The sequence below is a fragment of the Tachyglossus aculeatus genome, chromosome 4 (assembly GCF_015852505.1).
Source record: "Tachyglossus aculeatus isolate mTacAcu1 chromosome 4, mTacAcu1.pri, whole genome shotgun sequence".
Classification (NCBI taxonomy): Eukaryota; Metazoa; Chordata; class Mammalia; order Monotremata; family Tachyglossidae; genus Tachyglossus; species Tachyglossus aculeatus.
Genome location: NC_052069.1, coordinates 102143608 through 102165954, shown reverse-complemented (window position 1 = coordinate 102165954; position 22347 = coordinate 102143608). Strand labels below are relative to the sequence as shown.

Here is a 22347-nt window from a genome sequence, read left to right as displayed (position 1 = left end):
CCCCCGCCCTACCTCCTTCTCCTCCCCAAAGCACTTGTATATATTTGTACAGATTTATTACTCATTTATTTTACTTGTACATATTTGCTATTCTATTTGTTAATGATGTGCATATAGCTTTGACATCTGTCTACATGTTTTGTTTTGTTGTCTGTCTCCCCCTTCTAGTCTGTGAGCCCGTTGTTGGGTAGGGACCGTCTTTATATGTTGCCAACTTGTACTTCCCAAGCACTTAGTACAGTGCTCTGCAGACAGGAAGAGCTCAATAAATACGATTGAATGAATGAATGAATGAATTAGGCCCGAGTAAAGACTCCAAATAAACCAATATCCATATGAAGAGCCCAGGAAGCAGTCAGTTCCTAGGCCATGGACAGGGAGGCCCTAGGTTGACCCAAAACTGTCACATTTATAAAAATCAAGCTGACAAATGCATATGAGCCCTCAATGCTTAATTCATCCACAGGGTCTTTAATATAACTCTGAAAATGTTTCCCCAGCAGCATTCCTAATCAGGGTTCTTTTTTAAAAAAATGGTATTTGTTGAGCAATTACTATGTGCCAGGCACTGTACTAAGCACTGGGGTAGATATTAGCTAATCATATTGAATACAGTCCATGTCCCACATAGGGCTCCCATTCTTAATCTCTATTTTACAGGTGAAGTAATTGAGGTGTATAGAGAAGTTAAGTGACTTGCCCAAAGTCACACAACAGACAAGCTGGGTAACCAAGATTGGAAGCCAGGTCCTTTTGACAGCCAGGCTTGTCCTCTATCCACTAGGCCATACTAATTCTAGATTCTAGATGCTCTTGCACCCTTGGGCAGTTGAAGCCAAACATTAGGTTCTCCTGTTGGTTCTACCAAGACATGTATGAGGCCTTATGATTTCTGCAATATTCAGATCTGGGGCTAGGCTTGCTACAATTTTTTCAATAATACACCAAATTCATATCACCAGTCATGTGACTGGCCATTGTGCAGGTGTCATACAATAAAAATGTTTTCAGAAGCCCGGTTTCATTGTTTTTAAATCCACCTGAACCAAAGGCAACCATTTAGTTCTAAATTTGTGCCAGGCCAGCTGATTTGATTCGTCATCTTGAAAAATATTTTTTTGCAGGAAAAGTGATTAGAATTTACCCACATTATGTGATTGATTATGTTCTGGCCTCTAAAAGGTTGATTGGTTTCCTGGTGCCAGGAAAATGATTGATGAATATTTCAGTCATAGCCTCCTTCCTCTACTGCCTCCCCCTTCCTGCTGGGTTTTCCTTTTACAGGTCTGAAACATTAGTTCTCTTCCCTCTAGCCTCCCTCTTCCTGCTGAGTATCCCTTTTAAAGGTCTGAAACCCTCAAGATTTCCTTTCTGTTGTGCCATTTTTTTCTTTAATGGACCCTAAGTTTTCAAATGTAGGATGTTTAACCTTAAGAGACTAGTTGCTCTTCAGGATGCTGAGGAGGTTCCATTCTCTTCAGGATGGTGAGGGAATTATGCACATAAAATTCCCTCAACAGGGAATAACAAAGAACCCAGAATTTTACAACAGTCCCTGAAATTATACTAGATAGGAAAGAATGGGTTTTGGGGGGGAGGGGGTCAAGAAAGGCAATGAAAAGTGAATATATAAAGCATCATGGCAAACTGGCAGTAAAGCATTTCAACTGCAGATTAATTGAAAGATCAGCGCACTAAACCATCAACTAAGTTTTAAAGGAAGTGGAGTTTTCTCTCAAATATGGGCCAAACCAGAAGCTGAGATTTGCGCCCGACAGGCCAACTTTTCCAACCTTGTTTCTATCACCCTCACTATTTCAATCGCCTCACTGGACATCCCAGGGATTCAATTCTCCAGTCTGGAAAATGGTTCAAATCATGGGCTTAAATATTTTGCTGACATTTGACCCAAAATTCCAAGCAAATAAAGGTCAGCATTCCTTCAAGGCCCAGAAATAGCATTCCCTTCCTGGACCATGTAGACCTTCTCCACTGAGCTGTCATTAACTGAACCAGAGGCCTGGAAGGGAGTCAGAAGTAACACTGTCCAAATCCCCTGGCTGCTGCACCAATGGATGCTGTTGGATCACTAATAAATTCATTCATTCAATCGTATTTATTGAGCGCTTACTGTGTGCGGAGCACTGGTCTAAGCACTTGGGAAGTACAAGTCCGCAACATATAGAGACGGTCCCTACCCAACAACGGCCTCACAGTCTAGAAATGACTGCAAAGACCTGTGAGATTCCTGAAGGACCCAAAACACCTTCTCTTCTTGGGTTCCCCAGGAAAAACGCTTTGGACCTTTGGTTCATGGGCTACAGTTGTGCTGATACATCTGTCATAGCTAACACAGGAGAGGTCGATAAAAATACTTTTCAAAATGAGGATGCATATATACCAGCAATTAGTTTTCTCCCAACAAAAAATTCAGTTGATTAAACATAACCTTCCTTCGAATTCAGGTCCTTTAGTTAAAAAATCCCTCCTGAACCTATCCCCAACTGATAGAATACTTGGGGTAATACTATATTGCTTTCTGTGGAGTGGCATTAATTTATTGAGCAGAAAATGAGTCTAGGAGTGAATGCAGATTCGGGAAAATTCCAGAATGGCTGGGCCAGACTGCCTGGGTTAGATTTGATGGAGATGAGGAAGGAGAATCAGCCCTTCTGTCAGCGGGAGAAAGCACCAAAGATTTTATTAGATTATCCCCATTATATTTACTAATTTTCAGTAGTTATCACTAAATACTACCTAAAATAAGAAAGAATAACTTAGAAATTAGAATAAGAATTAGAATAACCAGAAATTTGAAATGGAATCCCAACAGTAAATTACCCTCAGACTTTCTTCTCCATAAATGAGAAGAAATATCCACCCACGACCAAACAGATTAAAAAAACAAATTCAAGAGTTCTTGGCAATCCAGGACCCTAAAGAATGAAGCCCCAGCACCTCACTGTCCTTAATCACATACCAGGCTTAGTTTTAAGTTTGGATCCTGTAACTCCTCCTCTTTGTTATTCACATTGTTATGCAACATTTCTTTAGTTTACTAACTTACTGTGGAATGACCCCTCCCTAGCAACTGCCCTATGGGATAATCCCTAACTCCTTAAAGTAACTGATTTACACTAAAATGTTATTCACACTGAAAAAAGGAATTCACAGAAGCTCAACTGAAATGCTGCTTTTATGACTTGGGATTTCTTTTGTTTATTAGTAGTAAAAAACCTGATTTCAAGTCATACCTAGCTTCAAATTGACAGTGCCTAAATTACATTCTAAAATTGCAAAACAAGGTTAGATAATGGGCAAGAAATACTTTTAAACCCCCTACAAGGAAAGCTTGTTGTATAACGATATTTGTAAAAGTTCACTTGTGATTACTGAAATTCATACTCTGGTAAAATTTTTGCTAACTGAACAATTTCCACAATTCTAAACTCATATGTGGGTCAGAATAATTTTGTTGGTCAAGAAGGAAATTGAGAGGTTTAGTGTAACCACCAAGTTTCAATGTATAGGTAGCAGATCTTTAAAATGCATTTTGTAAGGGGAGAAGAGCTGCAATAATATTTGACTTGATTCTAAACGAAAATATCACAGTCAAATTATTTTTCAACTAGTTCCAGTCTAGAAGCAAAAGCAGTATTCATCACTAACAAGTGCTAGAAAGATTCCATATTCCCCTTACAAATATCATGCATATCTTTTCCTCCTCCAGCCCTCACTGCAGATGTTAAACTAAAGCAACTGAATGATAGGTTGGTCAAATAAATTGAATGAAAAGGAAAGGGATCTTCAATTAATCCAATAATTGTAATTTTTTCTTAGAATTAATCATACTTTCAACCACCCTGGGTAGCAATCATAAAACAGCCTCGAAAGGTTAAACGGAGTCACGTTAAAAATAGGAATAAAACCCCACACCGTATGATTTTGCTACTCAATTAGGCCACTTAAAATGGCTCCGAAAAGGAAAATTATCATCACCTAATCAATTGTGCATTGTTGCTCACTTTAATAGCTCAAGGGTTAGGGAATAGGGAGGTGGAGATGGTAGGGAGGACTTCCCGGCCAAATTCCTTCCTGATCCCTATATCATCTATTTAAGCCCTGAAGCCAAAGGCTTTTTAATTTAATAGTAAAATGCGGGTGAGAACTGGAGCCCAAGCAGAAAACAATAAAGCCATCAGAACTGACAGACTCTATATAGCACTCTTCCTGTGGGGCGGAGCTTGTCATTCATTTTTTTTCACATCCAAATGGAGAGAATTCTCTAGTATACAGTTCAGAAAAAAACACAAGTTTATCTAGGAAAACAGTGCTAATCATTTGGACAGATACTTGGGATAGGGATTTCTTTTCAGAGGACCACCACCCCAGATCAAGAGGCCTCTGGGTAAGCTCTGTAATAATCACCTCTAACACTGCATTCTCATCCATGAAGACATCAGAAATCACCATTCTGGTTTAAACTACCCAATGAGCCTTTTTATCTTCAGAGAGTCAAACTAAATTTCCTAATTTCTCTCATGAATACGTGGCAAGTCGCAGCTCGGATATCTGGTTTCAGAAACATTACGCCTGCCAGCTGACGCATAAACAGCGCATAAAGTAAGCATCACACTAACCTGAATCTCAGTCCAGAAAATAGAAATATATACTACTACTGCCATCTGTAGTTTCTGCTTGAATAGCTCCCATAATTTAAAAATAACTGAAGAACTGCGAATAGGTCCCAGGGGTTCACCATTGAAAGATTTTATTTTTTTTTTACAAGGATCATCTTAGATATTACCCCTTGGAAATTCTACACAATACGGAAGCCATATCCTGACTGCAGCATTTCTTCACTAGGATACAAAAGAAATTTGCTTTAAATGAATTACATTTACCCCCCCCCAATTTGTCAAGACGATTCTTAAAAGAACCCCGCTTATTTATAAAAGTCGAAAGCCCGATGATTTTCAAAACATTTTATTTTCTGTCATTCACTCTCTCCAATGACAATCGCTCTAACTCTAGCTTGGGGGATCAAAAGGTTTTTGTGTAGCTGGGGGTGGGGAAAAGGCAATTCAGCTCTCCAGCAACCAGCAAGGAACCCATCCCACTCCTCATGTAAATCACTGCTAATTAGAATTGCCAGGTTACACCACTAAAGGCTTTTTTAAAATAATCATTTTATCAAGAGGATCAACTCCTTTCTCAACTCAGCAAAAGTTGCTGTTTTATATCCAGGGGAGATAGCTGGCAGATATTTAAGAAATAATTTGGAAGATACCATGCAGTGATCACAAAAACCCTTTAGTTACTTATAAAACGTACTGAAAAAGTGGTTCCTAGTGTGGGTTAGTCCCTACTACCTACCAAGCTTTCTCCCTTCCTTAGTTTGCCCTTATGCCTTTCAACTTTAAATCATGCTTTAGAAATTTTATAATTTGTTACGCAAAGTATTTGAAGAAACATTCAATTCCCCTATCATATGTTTTCTTGCCCAACAAGCCTGTTAGATACAAAAAGCCTGATACAAGAAATACTTCTGAACCTGGATTTTAAGATTTAGCAATGTTGAACTTGGCATTTCAACTGAGCAGCAGTCCACCACTTTAAATGATGCTTGTCAGAAAAGGGATAAAAAGAGACAGGAAGAGTACTACTTAAATAGTTTATTACCAGTGACGGTTTTCCCAAATTTTTGCCCTTTTTTGGATAATTCCTTCATAGTCCTAAGGATCCAAAAGTCTACCTAGAGGCCTAGCTATTTGAAGGGGCTAATTCCCCCCTTCAAAGCTCTACTGAAAGCTCACCTCCTCCAGGAGGCCTTCCCAAACTGAACCTCCACTTTTCCTCTGCTCCTCCTCCCCTTCCCATCACCCCAACTCCCTCCATCTGCTCTACCCCGCTCCCCAACCCACAGCACTTGTGTATCTAAGTACATATTTATTATTCTATTTATTTTGTTAATGATGTGCATATAGCTATAATTCTATTTATTTATATTGATGCTATGGATGGTGCCTACTTGTTTTGTTTTCTGTCTCCCCCCTTCTAGACTGTGAGCCTCTTGTTGATCTACAATTCTACTTGTTTTGATGGTATTAACACCAGTCTACTTGTTCTGTTTTGCTGTCTGTCTCCCGCTTCTAGACTGCGAGCCCGTTGTGGGGTAGGGACTGTCTCTATATGTTACCGACTTGTACTTCCCAAGTGCTTAGTACAATGCTCTGCACACAGTAAGCGCTCAATAAATACGATTGAATGAATGAATGAATGCAAGGATGAAGACGTGAAGCTGATACAGGGAAATCTTTTAAAACAAACCATCTTGAACCTAAATGACACCAATAAAATTTCACAGCAACCAACAAAATGGGCCAGTTATACCACAGGGATTTATATTGAACTTTGAGAAAGTTACATCAAAACGCATTTCATCAAATGTAAACAATTTGAAGACAACTGAGAATTAAGTCAAAATATTACTTTCTTTGAAACTCTGGAATGAGTTTCCTCTCTCTACTTTCCCCAGTCCCTTCCTCCTCATCCACCCACATTTAGCCTTTATTCATAAAACTGGAATGGGTTTACTAATGTTTTGTTCATGTAATATATATACAGATATGTATAGATATATATATAGATATATAGACAAGCTTCCTAACAATGGGATCTAATAGTAAGGAATCTACCAGAACGAGTGGACACCCAAACCCTTAAACTAACTATAAAACTAACAAAACTATAAAACTTTTGTGAGCCCAATGGAGGCAGAGGGGGAGATTTAACAAGTTATGTAACCCAACTAGGAACAATAAAATTAAAGTTGAGAAAGATGCTTTCAATCTCGTGGTCAGATAGGAAGAGCAAAGCGTCCTAAAATAAGACAAAGGTCATCTCTGCATTCTTGAGGGCATCCTAAAATGCAAATTTGTCACGGAAATGTAGTTAGGGGATTTAAGTGTTTACTCAGTGCCAGGAACTGTGCTAAACACTGGGTGACCACAAACATCACAAACCAGACAAATTTAAATTAAGCCTTCATAGTAAACCTTGTAAGTGCTAACCAAATACCCGATATGAATCTAAAAGTGTAAATCTGCAGTCCTAATATATCACATCTCTCTGATGATCTTCGCCAAAACCTCATGAGTAAAATGGGGATTGAAACTGTGCAGCCCATGTGGGACAGGGACTGTGTCCAACCCGATCTGCTCGTATCCACCCCAGTGCTTAGTACAGTGCCCGACACATGGTACGCACTTAAATACCACAGTTTTTACTATTACTACTAATTATGTAATATTACTGCAAAAATGATTTTCCTACCCAAACCTAGTGATAAAGCACAATCAAATAACTTATTTCAGTAAATCTGAGCCAATGAACATAGAAAAAAAATTGGTAATGATCTTTTTCCACAGTTGGGTTTTACTTGCTGTACTCTTGCCCCCACCCCCACTGGCTTTGTTCCCCCACCGGTTGTTTTGAAACCCAGTGTCAGCATTTTACATATTTTATTGCAAGCAGAAAAAACTAAAAGGCTATTAGGCTATCCATCTAAACCATTGCATAACTGCTCTTGCTGCAAGAATCTGCTGCATTAGAATAAACTACTTCCCTTACCTAACAGCATCATTTCCAAACTCAATCTCCCATCACCATTCAATCTGGTCAGGGCCTTCAAACGTCATTCAAAATACACTTTACCTCTAGATTGAAGAGTCTTGCAATTCTGTTTGGGCTAATGAGCCATGGGAAAATGATTCATTTATCTTCAGTGTTCCCCATGATACAATGCATTTGGGGGGTGGGGGGGAAGGGCGGAAAATTGTGTAACACACACACTAGTTGGTAAACTTTTATAATTCTTCCAAAGTATAATTATTTACTCGTTATAGTTTGAGGATGTACTCAAACTAGTTCCAAGTGGTTAATCACATTTGGTTTAAAGCAATTTGCAACTACTAGAAAGTCTCACCAGAGTAACCAAAAATTAGTTACCCCAGAGTATGAGCCTTGTTCCTCAGAAAATCAAAAGGTGAGAAATTGGATCAGAAAGTTTGACTATACGTTCAATGGAAAATATTTTTCCAGTCAATATAAATCATCCCTGGAAGGGTAGTGGTTCATCGAAAGGCAGGGAGCCCCTTTTCCAGACTTCACTGCTACTTAACATAGTTTCCTATAGGAAAGGAATTTCTAAAACTCTAACATTGCTTTATTTTCCAAGTCGGACTTCAACCTTTAACAAATGAACTCATCCTTTTTACTTTTATAAACATATTTTATGTGAATTGCTTCCAAAAGCTAACAGTAATACAAAACCTCTTTTTTATTACACTGCAGGAAATCCGTTAATAGGACAATAACCCAGCACCTACAATCACTGCTTAAGCACAGCTTAATTTGTGATGCAGGAGGGAACTAAAAAGCAAAAAACAACTTCTTGCCACAGAAAATGTGTGGCATGAACTTTCCCTTTTAACCAAGTTTTCTCTTACCTTGAAGAAATTCAGTTGAGGACTACATCTCTGGGGAACTCTAGTTAGAACTTTACCTCTAACGGAGCACAACGAAATGATCATGCAGCTGAACATGATCCTTTCCTCCATGTGTTCGAGGCAACAGATTTCCCCAATTTTTACTGAGCAAAAGTTGTGGTGCGCTAAGTTATACGGATACAAAATTTTCAAGCACTGTTAAGTTACAACAGGACGATCGCTGGCATTTAAAAGCAGTTCTGAAAGAGGAAGAGAAAGAGGAATGGAAGACTTCGTTTAAGACTGAAAATGCCCAGTACATTTCTTTAAAACCTAGCGATGAATAATTGATGCTCTCTATGCCGTCCCTGGCCATAGTAGTACTATTAAGTAGAAATGAAAACGAGCCGAGTGAGATGCAGTCATTTATGGGTAGTGGATTCAAACACGAACATGAAGTACCTGTATCTCAGAGTCAATTTGACCCAAAGGGGAGGCTCAGGAACTGGGAAGAACTCATATTCTGTTACATTTTAATACCTACTAAAGAATGAACAACCTTCGCTCAGACAATTCTAAAGTCAGAACTAAAGAACCCTTTGTTCAGGAAAGACCTTCCCTGTCCTAACTGAATTCCGGATTCCTTTCCCCTTTGCCAGGAGGTTTTACTGATCCCAAGCTAGTCTCACATTCAGAAAAACCTGTCCCAGGAGAGGCCACACTAACCTTCCATGGATACAGACCCAAACAAAATCTCCCTCCCCCTTTTGCACATGTCCCAAATCATTCATATCTAAGAGGCAGAGGTAGCTGCGTGTTGGTGCAGCTTCTCAAAACTTCCCTAGAATACTTGAAACAGTTACACGTGAACCGTGTATTAACTTCAGTTACCATAAACTCCTCTCCGCATCCGCTCCCTTAACCAACGAACAGTGAATAAACCAAGGTTTCCAGCCTTCAGATTTCAGCTAAAATTACCCAATGGCCAACACACCCTTCCATTTCTGAACCGTCAACTGGGCAAATGCCCAACGGCCGGTCATTTTCATACAACCCGCCTCAAAGTGCAAATCTTCCTTTCGATACAGCATCAATCAATAGCATGTGTTGACTGTGTGCTGAGCACTTTCCTTGGGAGACTGAGTTCGACAGGGTTAGTAGACATGATCCTTGGCCTCTACAAGTTTATAATCTGCCCACGCCTCCATGTACCCAGCCCCATTCAAATCAAACGCCCGACCACACTGAGCCCCCTCCTCGTCCCCTTCTCCATCCCCCCCCAGTCTTACCTCCTTCCCTTCCCCACAGCACCTGTATATATGTTTGTACATATTTATTACTCTCTTTATTTAATTTTACTTGTACATATCTATTCTATTATGGTTGTACATATTTATTACTCTATTTATTTATTTATTTATTTATTTTACTTGTACATTTCTATCCTATTTATTTTATTTTGTTGGTATGTTTGGTTCTGTTCTCTGTCTCCCCCTTTTAGACTGTGAGCCCACTGTTGGGTAGGGACTGTCTCTATGTGTCGCCAATTTGTACTTCCCAAGCGCTTAGTACAGTGCTCTGCACATAGTAAGCGCTCAATAAATACGATTGATTGATTGATTTTAGTTTGTTAATATGTTTGGTTTTGTTCTCTGTCTCCCCCTTCTAGACTGTGAGCCCACTGTTGGGTAGGGACCGTCTCTATATGTTGCCAACTTGGACTTCCCAAGCGCTTAGTACAGTGCTCTGCACAAAGTAAGCGCTCAATACGGTTGACTGATTGATTGATTGACCTAGAAATGTCTTCTTAAAGCGGTAATTCCAATATCAGTCCGGTGCAGGAGGATATTTAGGGGATGGGATTTCCAGGGTTAGTATTCCTAACCCTTTCCTCTAAACCCCGGCTAGTTTTCCTCAGCAATTGGAGGTTTATAAAGACACCCAAAAGTGGTTGGAGGTTTACAAAGCCGTCCCCCCACCCCCCTCGCAGGACCCTGCTCTGTATTCTGAGATACATACTGGATAGGTAAAAAGGTGGGAACCACAACGTATAAATAAATACGCGGTGCCACTCCGGCATCTGCTACGGTCCCCGTCCCCGGAGCATCCTTTGTAATTCAGGTCTCTGGTGCTATTGCTGGGGCTAATTGCTCCAGGGCGCTTTTCAAGTTCAAAAGTTCACCTTTTACGACCTCACAAAGGCTTCTTGCGCGTTCCCAATAAAAACATTCCCATTGCAAACACCAAGCGGGAGAACTATCAAACGGCCAGTCACACACACATACACACACAAAAACCCGCCCACCCCCGGGGGAGGGGGCGAGGGCTTCCCGGAGGCGGGGGGGCCCAGGTGGGGTGCCCGGAGAGGCCGAGCTGCGGGTGGGCCACCACTCCGGCTCGGTGGGCGAGCCGAAGGATGGGGGACAAGGGGAGGTAGAAAGACTGTGAGCCCGCGGTTGGGTAGGGGCCGTCTCTGGTGCCAAACAGCCCTCCCCAAACCCTTAATCCAGCGCTCTGCATCAATCGTATTTATTGAGCGCTTACTGTGTGCAGAGCACTGTACTAAGCGCTTGGGAAGTACAATTTGGCAACAGACAGAGACAGTCCCTACCCAACAGTGGGCTCACAGTCTAAAAGGGGGAGACAGAGAACAAAACCAAACATACTAACAAAATAAAATAAATAGAATAGATATGTACAAGTAAAATAAATAGAGTAATAAATATGTACAAACATATACACATATATACAGGTGCTGTGGGGAAGGGAAGGAGGTAAGGTGGGGGGGGATGGGGAGCAAACATTTAAGCGCTCAATAAATACGATGGAACGAATGAATACTTTCCAAGCATTTAGTCCAGGGCTCTGCACACAGTAAGCGCTCAATCAAGAGGATTGAGTGAATGCTTTCCAAGCGCTTAGTCCAGTGCTCTGCACACAGTAAGCGCTCAATCAATACGACTGAGCACTTTCCAAGCGCTTAGTCCAGCGCTCCGCACAGTCAGAGCCCAATACAATTGAATGAATGCTTTCCAAGCGCATAGTCCAGCGCTCAGCACACAGTAAGCGCTCAATACATAGTGAATACATGCTTTCCAAGCGCTTAGTCCAGCGCTCTGCATACAGTGAGCGCTCAATAAATACGACTGAATGAATGAATACTTTCCAAGCGCTTAGTCCAGGGCTCTGCACACAGTAAGCACTCAATACATAGGATTGAATAAATGCTTTCCAAGCGCTTAGTCCAGCGCTCTGCACACAGTAAGCGCTCAATACATAGGGAATACATGCTTTCCAAGCGCTTAGTCCAGTGCTCTGCACACAGTGAGCGCTCAATAAATACGATTGAATGAATACTCTCCAAGCGCTTAGTAACAGCGCTCTGCACACAGTAAGCGATCAATACATAGGATTGAATAAATGCTTTCCAAGCGCTTAGTCCAGTGCTCTGCACACGGTAAGCGCTCAATACGATTGAATGAATGAATATTTTCCCAGCGCTTAATCCAGTGCTCTGCACACAGTAAGCACTCAATAAATACGATTGAATGAATACTTTTCAAGCGCTTAGTCCAGTGCTCTGCACACAGTAAACGCTCAATACGACTGAATGAGTGAATATATTCCCAGCGCTTAATCCAGTGGTCTACACACAGTAAGCGCTCAATAAATAGGAGTGAATGAATGAAAACTTTCCAAGCGTTTAGTCCAGCGCTCTGCACAAAGTAAGCGCTCCATCAATACGACTGAACGAATGCTTTCCAAGCGCTTAGTCCAGCGCTCCGCACACAGTCAGAGCTCAATAAACAGGACTGAATGAATGAATGCTTTCCAAGCGTTCAGTCCAGCGCTCCGCACACAGTCAGAGCTCAATAAACAGGACTGAATGAATGAATGCTTTCCAAGCGTTCAGTCCAGCGCTCTGCACACAGTAAGCGATCAATCAATACGACTGAATGAAAGCCCGGAGAGAGGCTGCGGCCTGGAAGTGGAGGCGGAGAAAAGGGTCGGGCCCCGGGGGAAGGGGGCCGGTGGGGGGGCAGGGACTGTCCCTCTTTATTGCCGGATTGTATTCATTCATTCAATCGTATTTATTCATTCATTCATTCAACCGTATTTATTGAGCGCTTACTGTGTGCAGAGCACTGGACTAAGCGCTTGGGAAGTACAAGCTGGCAATTTATAGAGACGGTCCCTCCCCAACAACGGGCTCACAGTCTAGAAGGGGGAAACAGACAACAAAACAAAACACTGTACTTTCCCGAGCGCTCGGGACAGTGCTCTGCACAAGCAGGTGCTCCTCATTCAGTCATTTCATTCAATCGTATTTATTGAGCGCTTACTGTGCGCACAGCACTGGACTAAGCGCTTGGGAAGGACAAGTTGGTAACATCTAGAAACGGTCCCTACCCAACAACGGGCTCAAGTCTAGAAGGGGGAGACAAACAACAAAACACTGTACTTTCCCAAGCGCTCGGTACAGTGCTCTGCACACAGTAGGTGCTCCTCATTCATTCATTTCATTCAATCGTATTTATTGAGCGCTTACTGTGTGCAGAGCACTGTACTAAGAGCTTGGGAAGTACAAGTTGGCAACATATAGAGACGGTCCCTACCCAACAGTGGGCTCACAGTCTAGAAGGGGGGGACAGAGAACAAAACATATTAACAAAATAAAATAAATACAATAAAAATGTACAAATAAAATAAATAGAATAATACATACAAACTTATATACATATATACAGGTGCTGTGGGGAGGGGAAGGAGGTAAAGCGGGGGGACTGAATGAATACTTTCCAAGAGCTTAATCCAGCGCTCTGCACACAGCAAACGCTCAACAAATACGATTGAATGCTTTCCAAGCGCTTAATCCAGAGCTCTGCACACAGTAAGCGCTCAATAAATACGACTGAATGAATGAATACTTTCCAAGCGTTTAGCCCAGCGCTTAGTCCCGATTAATAGGGGTGAATGAAGGAAGGCCCAGGGTGAGGAGGCGGGGAGGGAGAGGGGCCGCTCTGCACACAGTAAGCGCTCAATAAGTGCGACTGAATGAATGCTTTCCAAGCGCTTAATCCAGCGCTCTGCACACAGCAAGCGCTCAATAAATACGACTGAATGAATGAATACTTTCCAAGCGCTTAGTCCCGATTAATAGGGGTGAATGAAGGAAGGCCAGGGTGGGGAGGCGGGGAGGGAGCGGGGGCCGCTCTGCACACAGTAAGCGCTCAATAAGTACGGCTGAATGAATACTTTCCAAGCGCTTAATCCAGCGCTCTGCACACAGTAAGCGCTCAATAAACACGGCTGAATGAATGAATACTTTCCAAGCGCTTAGTCCCGATTAATAGGGGGGAATGAAGGAAGGCCAGGGTGGGGAGGCGGGGAAGGAAAGGGGCCGCTCTGCACACAGTAAGCGCTCAATAAATACGACTGAATGAACGTTTTCCAAGCGCTTAATCCAGAGCTCTGCACACAGTAAGCGCTCAATAAATACGACTGAATGAATGAATACTTTACAAACGCTGAGTCCAGCGCTTAGTCCCGATTAATAGGGGTGAATGAAGGAAGGCCAGGGTGGGGAGGCGGGGAGGGAAAGGGGCCGCTCTGCACACAGTAAGCGCTCAATACGACTGAATGAATGCTTTCCAAGCGCTTAGTCCAGCGCTTAGTCCCAATTAATAGGGATGAATGAAGGAAGGCCAGGGTGAGGAGGCGGGGAGGGAAAGGGGCCGCTCTGCACACAGTAAGCGCTCAATAAATACGGCTGAATGAATGAATACTTTCCAAGCGCTTAGTCCCGATTAATAGGGGTGAATGAAGGAAGGCCAGGATGGGGAGGCGCCGCTCCTCTGCCCACAGTAAGCGCTCAATAAATACGACTGAATGAATGAATGTGTTCCAAGCTGTTAGTCATTCATTCATTCTTTCTTTCAACTGTATTTATTGAGCGTTTACTGTGTGCAGAGCACTGTACTAAGCGCTTGAGAAGTACAAGTTGGCAACATATAGGGATGGTCCCTACCCAACATTGGGCTCACAGCCTAGAAAGGGGAGACAGAGAACAAAACATATTAACATATTAACAAAATGATATAATAATAAATATGTACAAGTAAAATAGAGTAATAAATACGTACATACATATATACATACAAACATATATACACATATATCATCCTTGTAGATGGGTAGTGGATAGTGGATTAGTCCAGACTAATAGGGATGAATGAAGGAAGGCCAGGGTGGGGAGGCAGCACGATCGGAGCGCTCTGCACACAGTAAGCGCTCAATTCATTCATTCAATCGTATTTATTGAGCGCTTACTGTGTGCACAGCACTGTACTAAGCGCTTGGGAAGTACAAGTTGGCAACATAGAGAGACGAGCCCTACCCAACAGCGGGCAAACGACTGAATGAATAAATACTTTCCAGGCGCTTAGTCCCGATTAATAGGGGTGAATGAAGGTAGGGCAGGGTGAGGAGGTGGGGAGGGAAAGGGGCCGCTCTGCACACTGTAAGCGCTCAATAAATACGACTGAATGAATGAATACTTTCCAAGCGCTTAGTCCCGATTAATAGGGGTGAATGAAGGAAGGGCCAGGGTGGGGAGGCGCCACTCTGCACACAGTAAGCGCTCAATAGATAAGGCTGAATGAATGCTTTCCAAGCGCTTAGTCCAGCGCTCTGCACACAGTAAGCGCTCAATAAATACGACTGAATGAATGCTTTCCAAGCGCTTAGTCCCGATTAATAGGGGTGAATGAAGGAAGGCCAGGGTGGGGAGGCGGGCCGCTCTGCACACAGTACGCGCTCAATAAATACGGCTGAATGAATGAATACTTTCCAAGCGCTTAGTCATTCATTCATTCTTTCAATTGTATTTACTGAGCGCTTACTGTGTGCACAGCACTGTACTAAGCGCTTGGGATGTACAAGTTGGCAACATAGAGAGACGGTCCCTACCCAACAGTGGGCATACGATTGAATGAATGAAGGCCCAGGGTGGGGAGGCGGGCCGCTCTGCACACAGTAAGCGCTTAGAACAGTGCTTTGCACATAGGAAGCCCTTAACAAATGCTATTATTACATTAGTAAGCGCTCAGTAAATACGGCTGAATGAATTAATACTTTCCAAGCGCTTAGTCCCGATTAATAGGGGGGAATGAAGGAAGGCCAGGGTGGGGAAGCAGACCGCTCTGCACACAGTAAGCGCTCAATAAATACGGCTGAATGAATGCTTTCCAAGCGCTTAGTCCAGCGCTTAGTACCAATTAATAGGGGTGAATGAAGGAAGGCCAGGGTGAGAAGGCGGGGAGGGAAAGGGGCCGCTCTGCACACAGTAAGCGCTCAATAAATACGACTGAATTAATGAATACTTTCCAAGCGCTTAGTCCCGATTAATAGGGGTGAATGAAGGAAGGCTAGGGTGGGGAGGCGGGCCGCTCTGCACACAGTAAGCGCTCAGTAAATACGGCTGAATGAATGAATACTTTCCAAGCGCTTAGTCCCGGTTAATAGGGGGGAATGAAGGAAAGCCCAGGAATGAATGAATACTTTCCAAGCGCTTAGTCCCGGTTAATTGGGGGGAATGAAGGAAGGCCCAGGAATGAATGAATACTTTCCAAGCGCTTAGTCCCGATTAATAGGGAGGAATGAAGGAAGGCCAGGGTGGGGAGGCGGGGAGGGAGAAGGGCCGCGATCGGAGCGCTCTGCACACAGTAAGCGCTCAATTCATTCATTTATTCATTCAATCGTATTTATTGAGCGCTTACTGTTTGCAGAGCACTCTACTAAGCGCTTGGGAAGTACAAGTTGGCAACATAGAGAGACGGTCCCTACCCAACAGTGGGCATACGGTTGAATGAATGAATACTTTCCAAGCGCTTAGTCCCGATTAATAGAGGTGAATGAAGGAAGGCCAGGGTGGGGAGGCGGGCCGCTCTGCACACAGTAAGCGCTCAATAAACACGACTGAATGAATGAATACTTTCCAAGCGCTTAGTCCCGATTAATAGGGGGTAATGAAGGAAAGCCCAGGAATGAATGCTTTCCAAGCGCTTAGTCCCGGTTAATAGGGGTGAATGAAGGAAGGCCCAGGAATGAATGAATACTCTCCAAGCGCTTAGTCCCGGTTAATAGGGGGGAATGAAGGAATGCCCAGGAATGAATGCTCTCCAAGCGCTTAGTTCCGATTACTAGGGGGGAATGAAGGAAGGCCCAGGAATGAATACTCTCCAAGCGGTCAGTCCCGATTAATAGGGGGAAATGAAGGAAGGCCCAGGAATGAACGAATACTTTCCAAGCGCTTAGTCCCGATTAATAGGGGGGAATGAAGGAAGGCGCCGCTCTGCACACAGTAAGTGCTCAATAAATACGGCTAAATGAATGAATACTTTCCAAGCTTTTAGTCCCGATTAATAGGGGGGAATGAAGGAAGGCCCAGGAATGAATGAATACTTTCTCTGCACACAGTAGGCGCTCAATAAATACGGCTGAACGAATGAATACTTTCCAAGCGCTTAGTCCCGATTAATAGGGGGGAGTGAAGGAAAGCCCAGGAATGAATGAATACTCTCCAAGCGCTTAGTCCCGGTTAATAGGGGGGAATGAAGGAAGGCCCAGGAATGAACGAATACTCTCCAAGCGCTTAGTCCCGGTTAATAGGGGGGAATGAAGGAAGGCCCAGGAATAAATGCTTTCTCTGCACACAGTAAGCGCTCAATCAATCGTATTTATTGAGCGCTTACTATGTGCAGAGCACTGTACTAAGCGCTTGGGAAGGACAAATTGGCAACATATAGAGACAGTCCCTACCCAACAGTGGGCTCACAGTCTAAAAGGGGGAGACAGAGAACAAAACCAAACATACTAACAAAATAAAATAAATAGAATAGATATGTACAAGTAAAATAAATAAATAAATAAATAGAGCAATGAATACTTTCCAAGCGCTTAGTCCCGATTAATAGGGGGGAATGACGGAAGGCCCAGGAATGAATGAATACTCTCCAAGCGCTTAGTCCCGATTAATAGGTGGGAATGAAGGAAAGCCCAGGAATGAATGCTCTCCAAGCGGTTAGTCCCGATTAATAGGGGGGAATGAAGGAAGGCCCAGGAATGAATGAATACTCTCCAAGCGGTTAGTCCCGGTTAATAGGGGGGAATGATGGAAGGCCCAGGAATGAATGAATACTTTCCAAGCGGTTAGTCCCGATTAATAGGGGTGAATGTAGGAAGGCCCAGGAATGAATGAATACTTTCCAAGCGCTTAGTCCCGATTAATAGGGGGGAATGAAGGAAGGCCCAGGAATGAATGAATACTTTCCAAGCGCTTAGTCCCGATTAATAGGGGGGGAATGAAGGAAGGCCCAGGAATGAATGAATACTCTGCAAGCGGTTAGTCCCGATTAATAGGGGGGAATGAAGGAAGGCCCAGGAATGAATGAATACTTTCTCTGCACACAGTAAGCGCTCAATAAACACGACTGAATGAATGAATACTTTCCAAGCGCTTAGTCCCGATTAATAGGGGGGAATGAAGGAAGGCCCAGGAATGAATGCTCTCCAAGCGCTTAGTCCCAGTTAATAGGGGTGAATGAAGGAAGGCCCAGGAATGAATGAATACTTTCCAAGCGCTTAGTCCCGATTAATAGGGGTGAATGAAGGAAGGCCAAGGAATGAATGAATACTCTCCAAGGGGTTAGTCCCGATTAATAGGGGGGAATGAAGGAAGGCCCAGGAATGAACGAATACTTTCCAAGCGCTTAGTCCCGATTAATAGGGGTGAATGAAGGAAGGCGCCGCTCTGCACACAGTAAGCGCTCAATAAATACGGCTGAATGAATGAAGACTTTCCAAGCGGTTAGTCCCGATTAATAGGGGGGAATGAAGGAAGGCCCAAGAATGAATGAATACTCTCCAAGCGCTTAGTCCCGATTAATAGGGGGGAATGAAGGAAGGCCCAGGAATGAATGAATACTTTCTCTGCACACAGTAAGCGCTCAATAAACACGACTGAATGAATGAATACTTTCCAAGCGCTTAGTCCCGGTTAATAAGGGTGAATGAAGGAAGGCCCAGGAATGAATGAATACTCTCCAAGGGGTTAGTCCCGATTAATAGGGGGGAATGAAGGAAGGCCCAGGAATGAATGAATACTCTCCAAGCGGTTAGTCCCGATTAATAGGGGGGGAATGAAGGAAGGCCCAGGAATGAATGAATACTCTCCAAGCGGTTAGTCCCGATTAATAGGGGGGAATGAAGGAAGGCCCAGGAATGAATGAATACTTTCTCTGCACACAGTAAGCGCTCAATAAATACGACTGAATGAATGAATACTTTCCAAGCGCTTAGTCCCGATTAATAGGGGGGAATGAAGGAAGGGCCAGGAATGAATGCTCTCCAAGCGCTTAGTCCCGGTTAATAGGGGTGAATGAAGGAAGGCCCAGGAATGAATGAATACTCTCCAAGCGGTTAGTCCCGGTTAATAGGGGGGAATGAAGGAAGGCCCAGGAATGAACGAATACTCTCCAAGCACTTAGTCCCGATTAATTGGGGGGAATGAAGGAAGGCCCAGGAATGAATGAATACTCTCCAAGCGGTTAGTCCCGGTTAATAGGGGGGAATGAAGGAAGGCCCAGGAATGAACGAATACTCTCCAAGCGGTTAGTCCCGATTAATAGGGGGGAATGAAGGAAGGCCCAGGAATGAATGAATACTCTCCAAGCGCTTAGTCCCGATTAATAGGGGGGGAATGAAGGAAGGCCCAGGAATGAATGAATACTTTCTCTGCACACAGTAAGCGCTCAATAAACACGACTGAATGAATGAATACTTTCCAAGCGCTTAGTCCCGGTTAGTAGGGGGGAATGAAGGAAGGCCCAGAAATGAATTAATACTTTCTCTGCACACAGTAAGCGCGCAATAAACACGACTGAATGAATGAATACTCTCCAAGCGGTTAGTCCCGGTTAATAAGGGGGAATGAAGGAAGGCCCAGGAATGAATGAATACTCTCCAAGCGGTTAGTCCCGGTTAATAGGGGGGAATGAAGGAAGGCCCAGGAATGAATGAATACTTTCCAAGCGCTTAGTCCCGATTAATGGGGGGGAATGAAGGAAGGCCCAGGAATGAATGAATACTTTCTCTGCACACAGTAAGCGCTCCATAAACACGGCTGAATGAATGAATACTCTCCAAGCGGTTAGTCCCGGTTAATAAGGGGGAATGAAGGAAGGCCCAGGAATGAATGAATACTCTCCAAGCGGTTAGTCCCGATTAATAGGGGGGAATGAAGGAAAGCCCAGGAATGAATGAACACTCTCCAAACGCTCAGTCCCGGTTAATAGGGGGGAATGAAGGAAGGCCCAGGAATGAATGAATACTCCCCAAGCGGTTAGTCCCGGTTAATAAGGGGGAATGAAGGAAGGCCCAGGAATGAATGAATACTCTCCAAGCGCTTAGTCCCGATTAATAGGGGTGAATGAAGGGAGGCCCAGGAATGAATGAATACTCTCCAAGCGCTTAGTCCCGATTAATAGGGTGGAATGAAGGAAGGCCCAGGAATGAATGAATACTCTCCAAGGGGTTAGTCCCGATTAATAGGGGGGAATGAAGGAAAGCCCAGGAATGAATGAATACTCTCCAAGCGGTTAGTCCCGATTAATAGGGGGGGAATGAAGGGAGAGGGTCCGCGATGGGAGCGCTTTGGGGGAGCCGCCCCCCCTGGTCACCCACCGTTGCGCGCGTCCGTCGTGGGGTCGGGGGAGTCGGAGGAGCCTCCTCCTCCTCCTCCTCCTCCTCCTCCTCCGCCGGGCGGGGTGCCGTCCCGCTCCATGAGGCGGCGCTCAGGGCCCGCGCGGGTCCGGGCGCTCCGCCATGGCCGGCCGGCCGGCCAACCAACCAACCACCCGGCCGGCCCGTCCTCCGTCAGGGGCGGCGGGGGGCGGCTGGCGGCCCCCGGCTCCCGGCCGGCCGAGGCGCCCAATGCGCCCACCCGCCGCCGCCGCCGCCGCTGCTCAGCACTGGCCAGCTCCCTCCTCGCACGTCATCACGCACGCACGCCCGCGCGCGCGGGGCACGCCGGGAACTGTAGTCCGCCCGGGCCGCACCAACCGGCGCGGTGGGGGACGCCCCGCCGACCCAAAAAACACCAAAATCACCACACCGCGGCCGACGCCTGACAGAACCCAACCCTCCGCACGTCCCGTTTTAATAAACACCTTAGGTAGTGTTAGCGCTTCTACGTCCTCACGGAGCGGCGCATGCGCGGCGCCCGCGGGGCCCGGCGTCCCCTACGGACGAATGGACCTGCCCGCGCGAGGCTGCTGAGGGCCGACGCCTCCCGCGCGCCTCGTGGAGCCGCCGGGCCCAAAAGGAGGGGCCCGCGGGGGGGGGGCGACTGAAAGAAAAAAAGCAAAAAGACGGAAAAAAATTAAACGACCATTCATTCATTCATTCAATCGTATTTATTGAGCGCCTACTGTGCGCAGAGTGTAGAGGACAAGGACAGTTGTATTTATGGAGCGCTTGGAAAGGACAAGTTGGCAACAGATAGAGATGGTCCCTACCCAACAGTCATTCATTCATTCATTCACTCAATCGTATTGATTGAGCGCTTACTGTGTGCAGAGTGTAGAGGACAAGGACAGTTGTATTTATTGAGCGCTTGGAAAGGACAAGTTGGCAAAAGATAGAGATGGTCCCTACCCAACAGTCATTCATTCATTCATTCAATCGTATTGATTGAGCGCTTACTGTGCGCAGAGTGTAGAGGACAAGGACAGTTGTATTTATTGAGCACTTGGAAAGGACAAGTTGGCAGCAGATAGAGATGGTCCCTACCCAACAGTCATTCATTCATTAGATCGTATTTATTGAGCACTTACTGTGTGCAGAGTGTAGAGGACAAGGACAGTGGTATTTATTGAGCGCTTGGAAAGGACAAGTTGGCAACAGATAGAGATGGTCCCTACCCAACATTCATTCATTCAGTCGTATTTATTGAGTGCTTACTGTGTACAGAGTATAGAGGACAAGGACAGTTGTATTTATTGAGTGCTTGGAAAGGACAAGTTGGCAACAGATAGAGATGGTCCCTACCCAACAGTCATTCATTCATTCATTCATTCAATCGTATTGATTGAGCGCTTACTGTGTGCAGAGTATAGAGGACAAGGACAGTGGTATTTATTGAGCGCTTGGAAAGGACAAGTTGGCAGCAGATAGAGATGGTCCCTACCCAACATTCATTCATTCATTCACTCAATCGTATTGATTGAGCGCTTACTGTGTGCAGAGTGTAGAGGACAAGGACAGTTGCATTTATTGAGTGCTTGGAAAGGACAAGTTGGCAGCAGATAGAGATGGTCCCTACCCAACATTCATTCATTCAATCTTATTTATTGAGCGCTTACTGTGTGCAGGGCACTGGACTAAACGCTTGTGAAGGACAAGTTGGCAACATCTAGAGATGGTCCCTACCCAACATTCATTCATTCATTCATTCAATCGTACTGATTGAGCGCTTACTGTGTGCAGAGTATAGAGGACAAGGACAGTTGTATTTATTGAGCGCTTGGAAAGGACAAGTTGGCAACATATAGAGATGGTCCCTACCCAACATTCATTCATTCATTCATTCAATCGATTTATTGAGTGCTTACTGTGTGCAGGGCACCATACTAAACGCTTGGGAAGGACAAGTTGGCAACAGATAGAGATGGTCCCTACCCAACATTCATTAATTCATTCATTCAATCGTATTGATTGAGCGCTTACTGTGTGCAGAGTATAGAGGACAAGGACAGTGGTATTTATTGAGCGCTTGGAAAGGACAAGTTGGCAGCAGATA

General features: G+C 44.4%; 1 protein-coding gene across 1 annotated transcript in view; it reads right to left on the bottom strand.

Moving 5' to 3' along the window:
* The window catches only part of NR6A1 (nuclear receptor subfamily 6 group A member 1), a 224927-nt gene extending 204535 nt beyond the window's left edge, over positions 1–20392 (bottom strand). The window contains 1 exon segment of the mRNA XM_038745192.1: positions 20232–20392. Within this exon segment, the coding sequence (XP_038601120.1) occupies positions 20232–20331 (100 nt within the window). The 5' untranslated portion in view covers positions 20332–20392.
* Positions 20393–22347: the final 1955 nt, after the last annotated feature.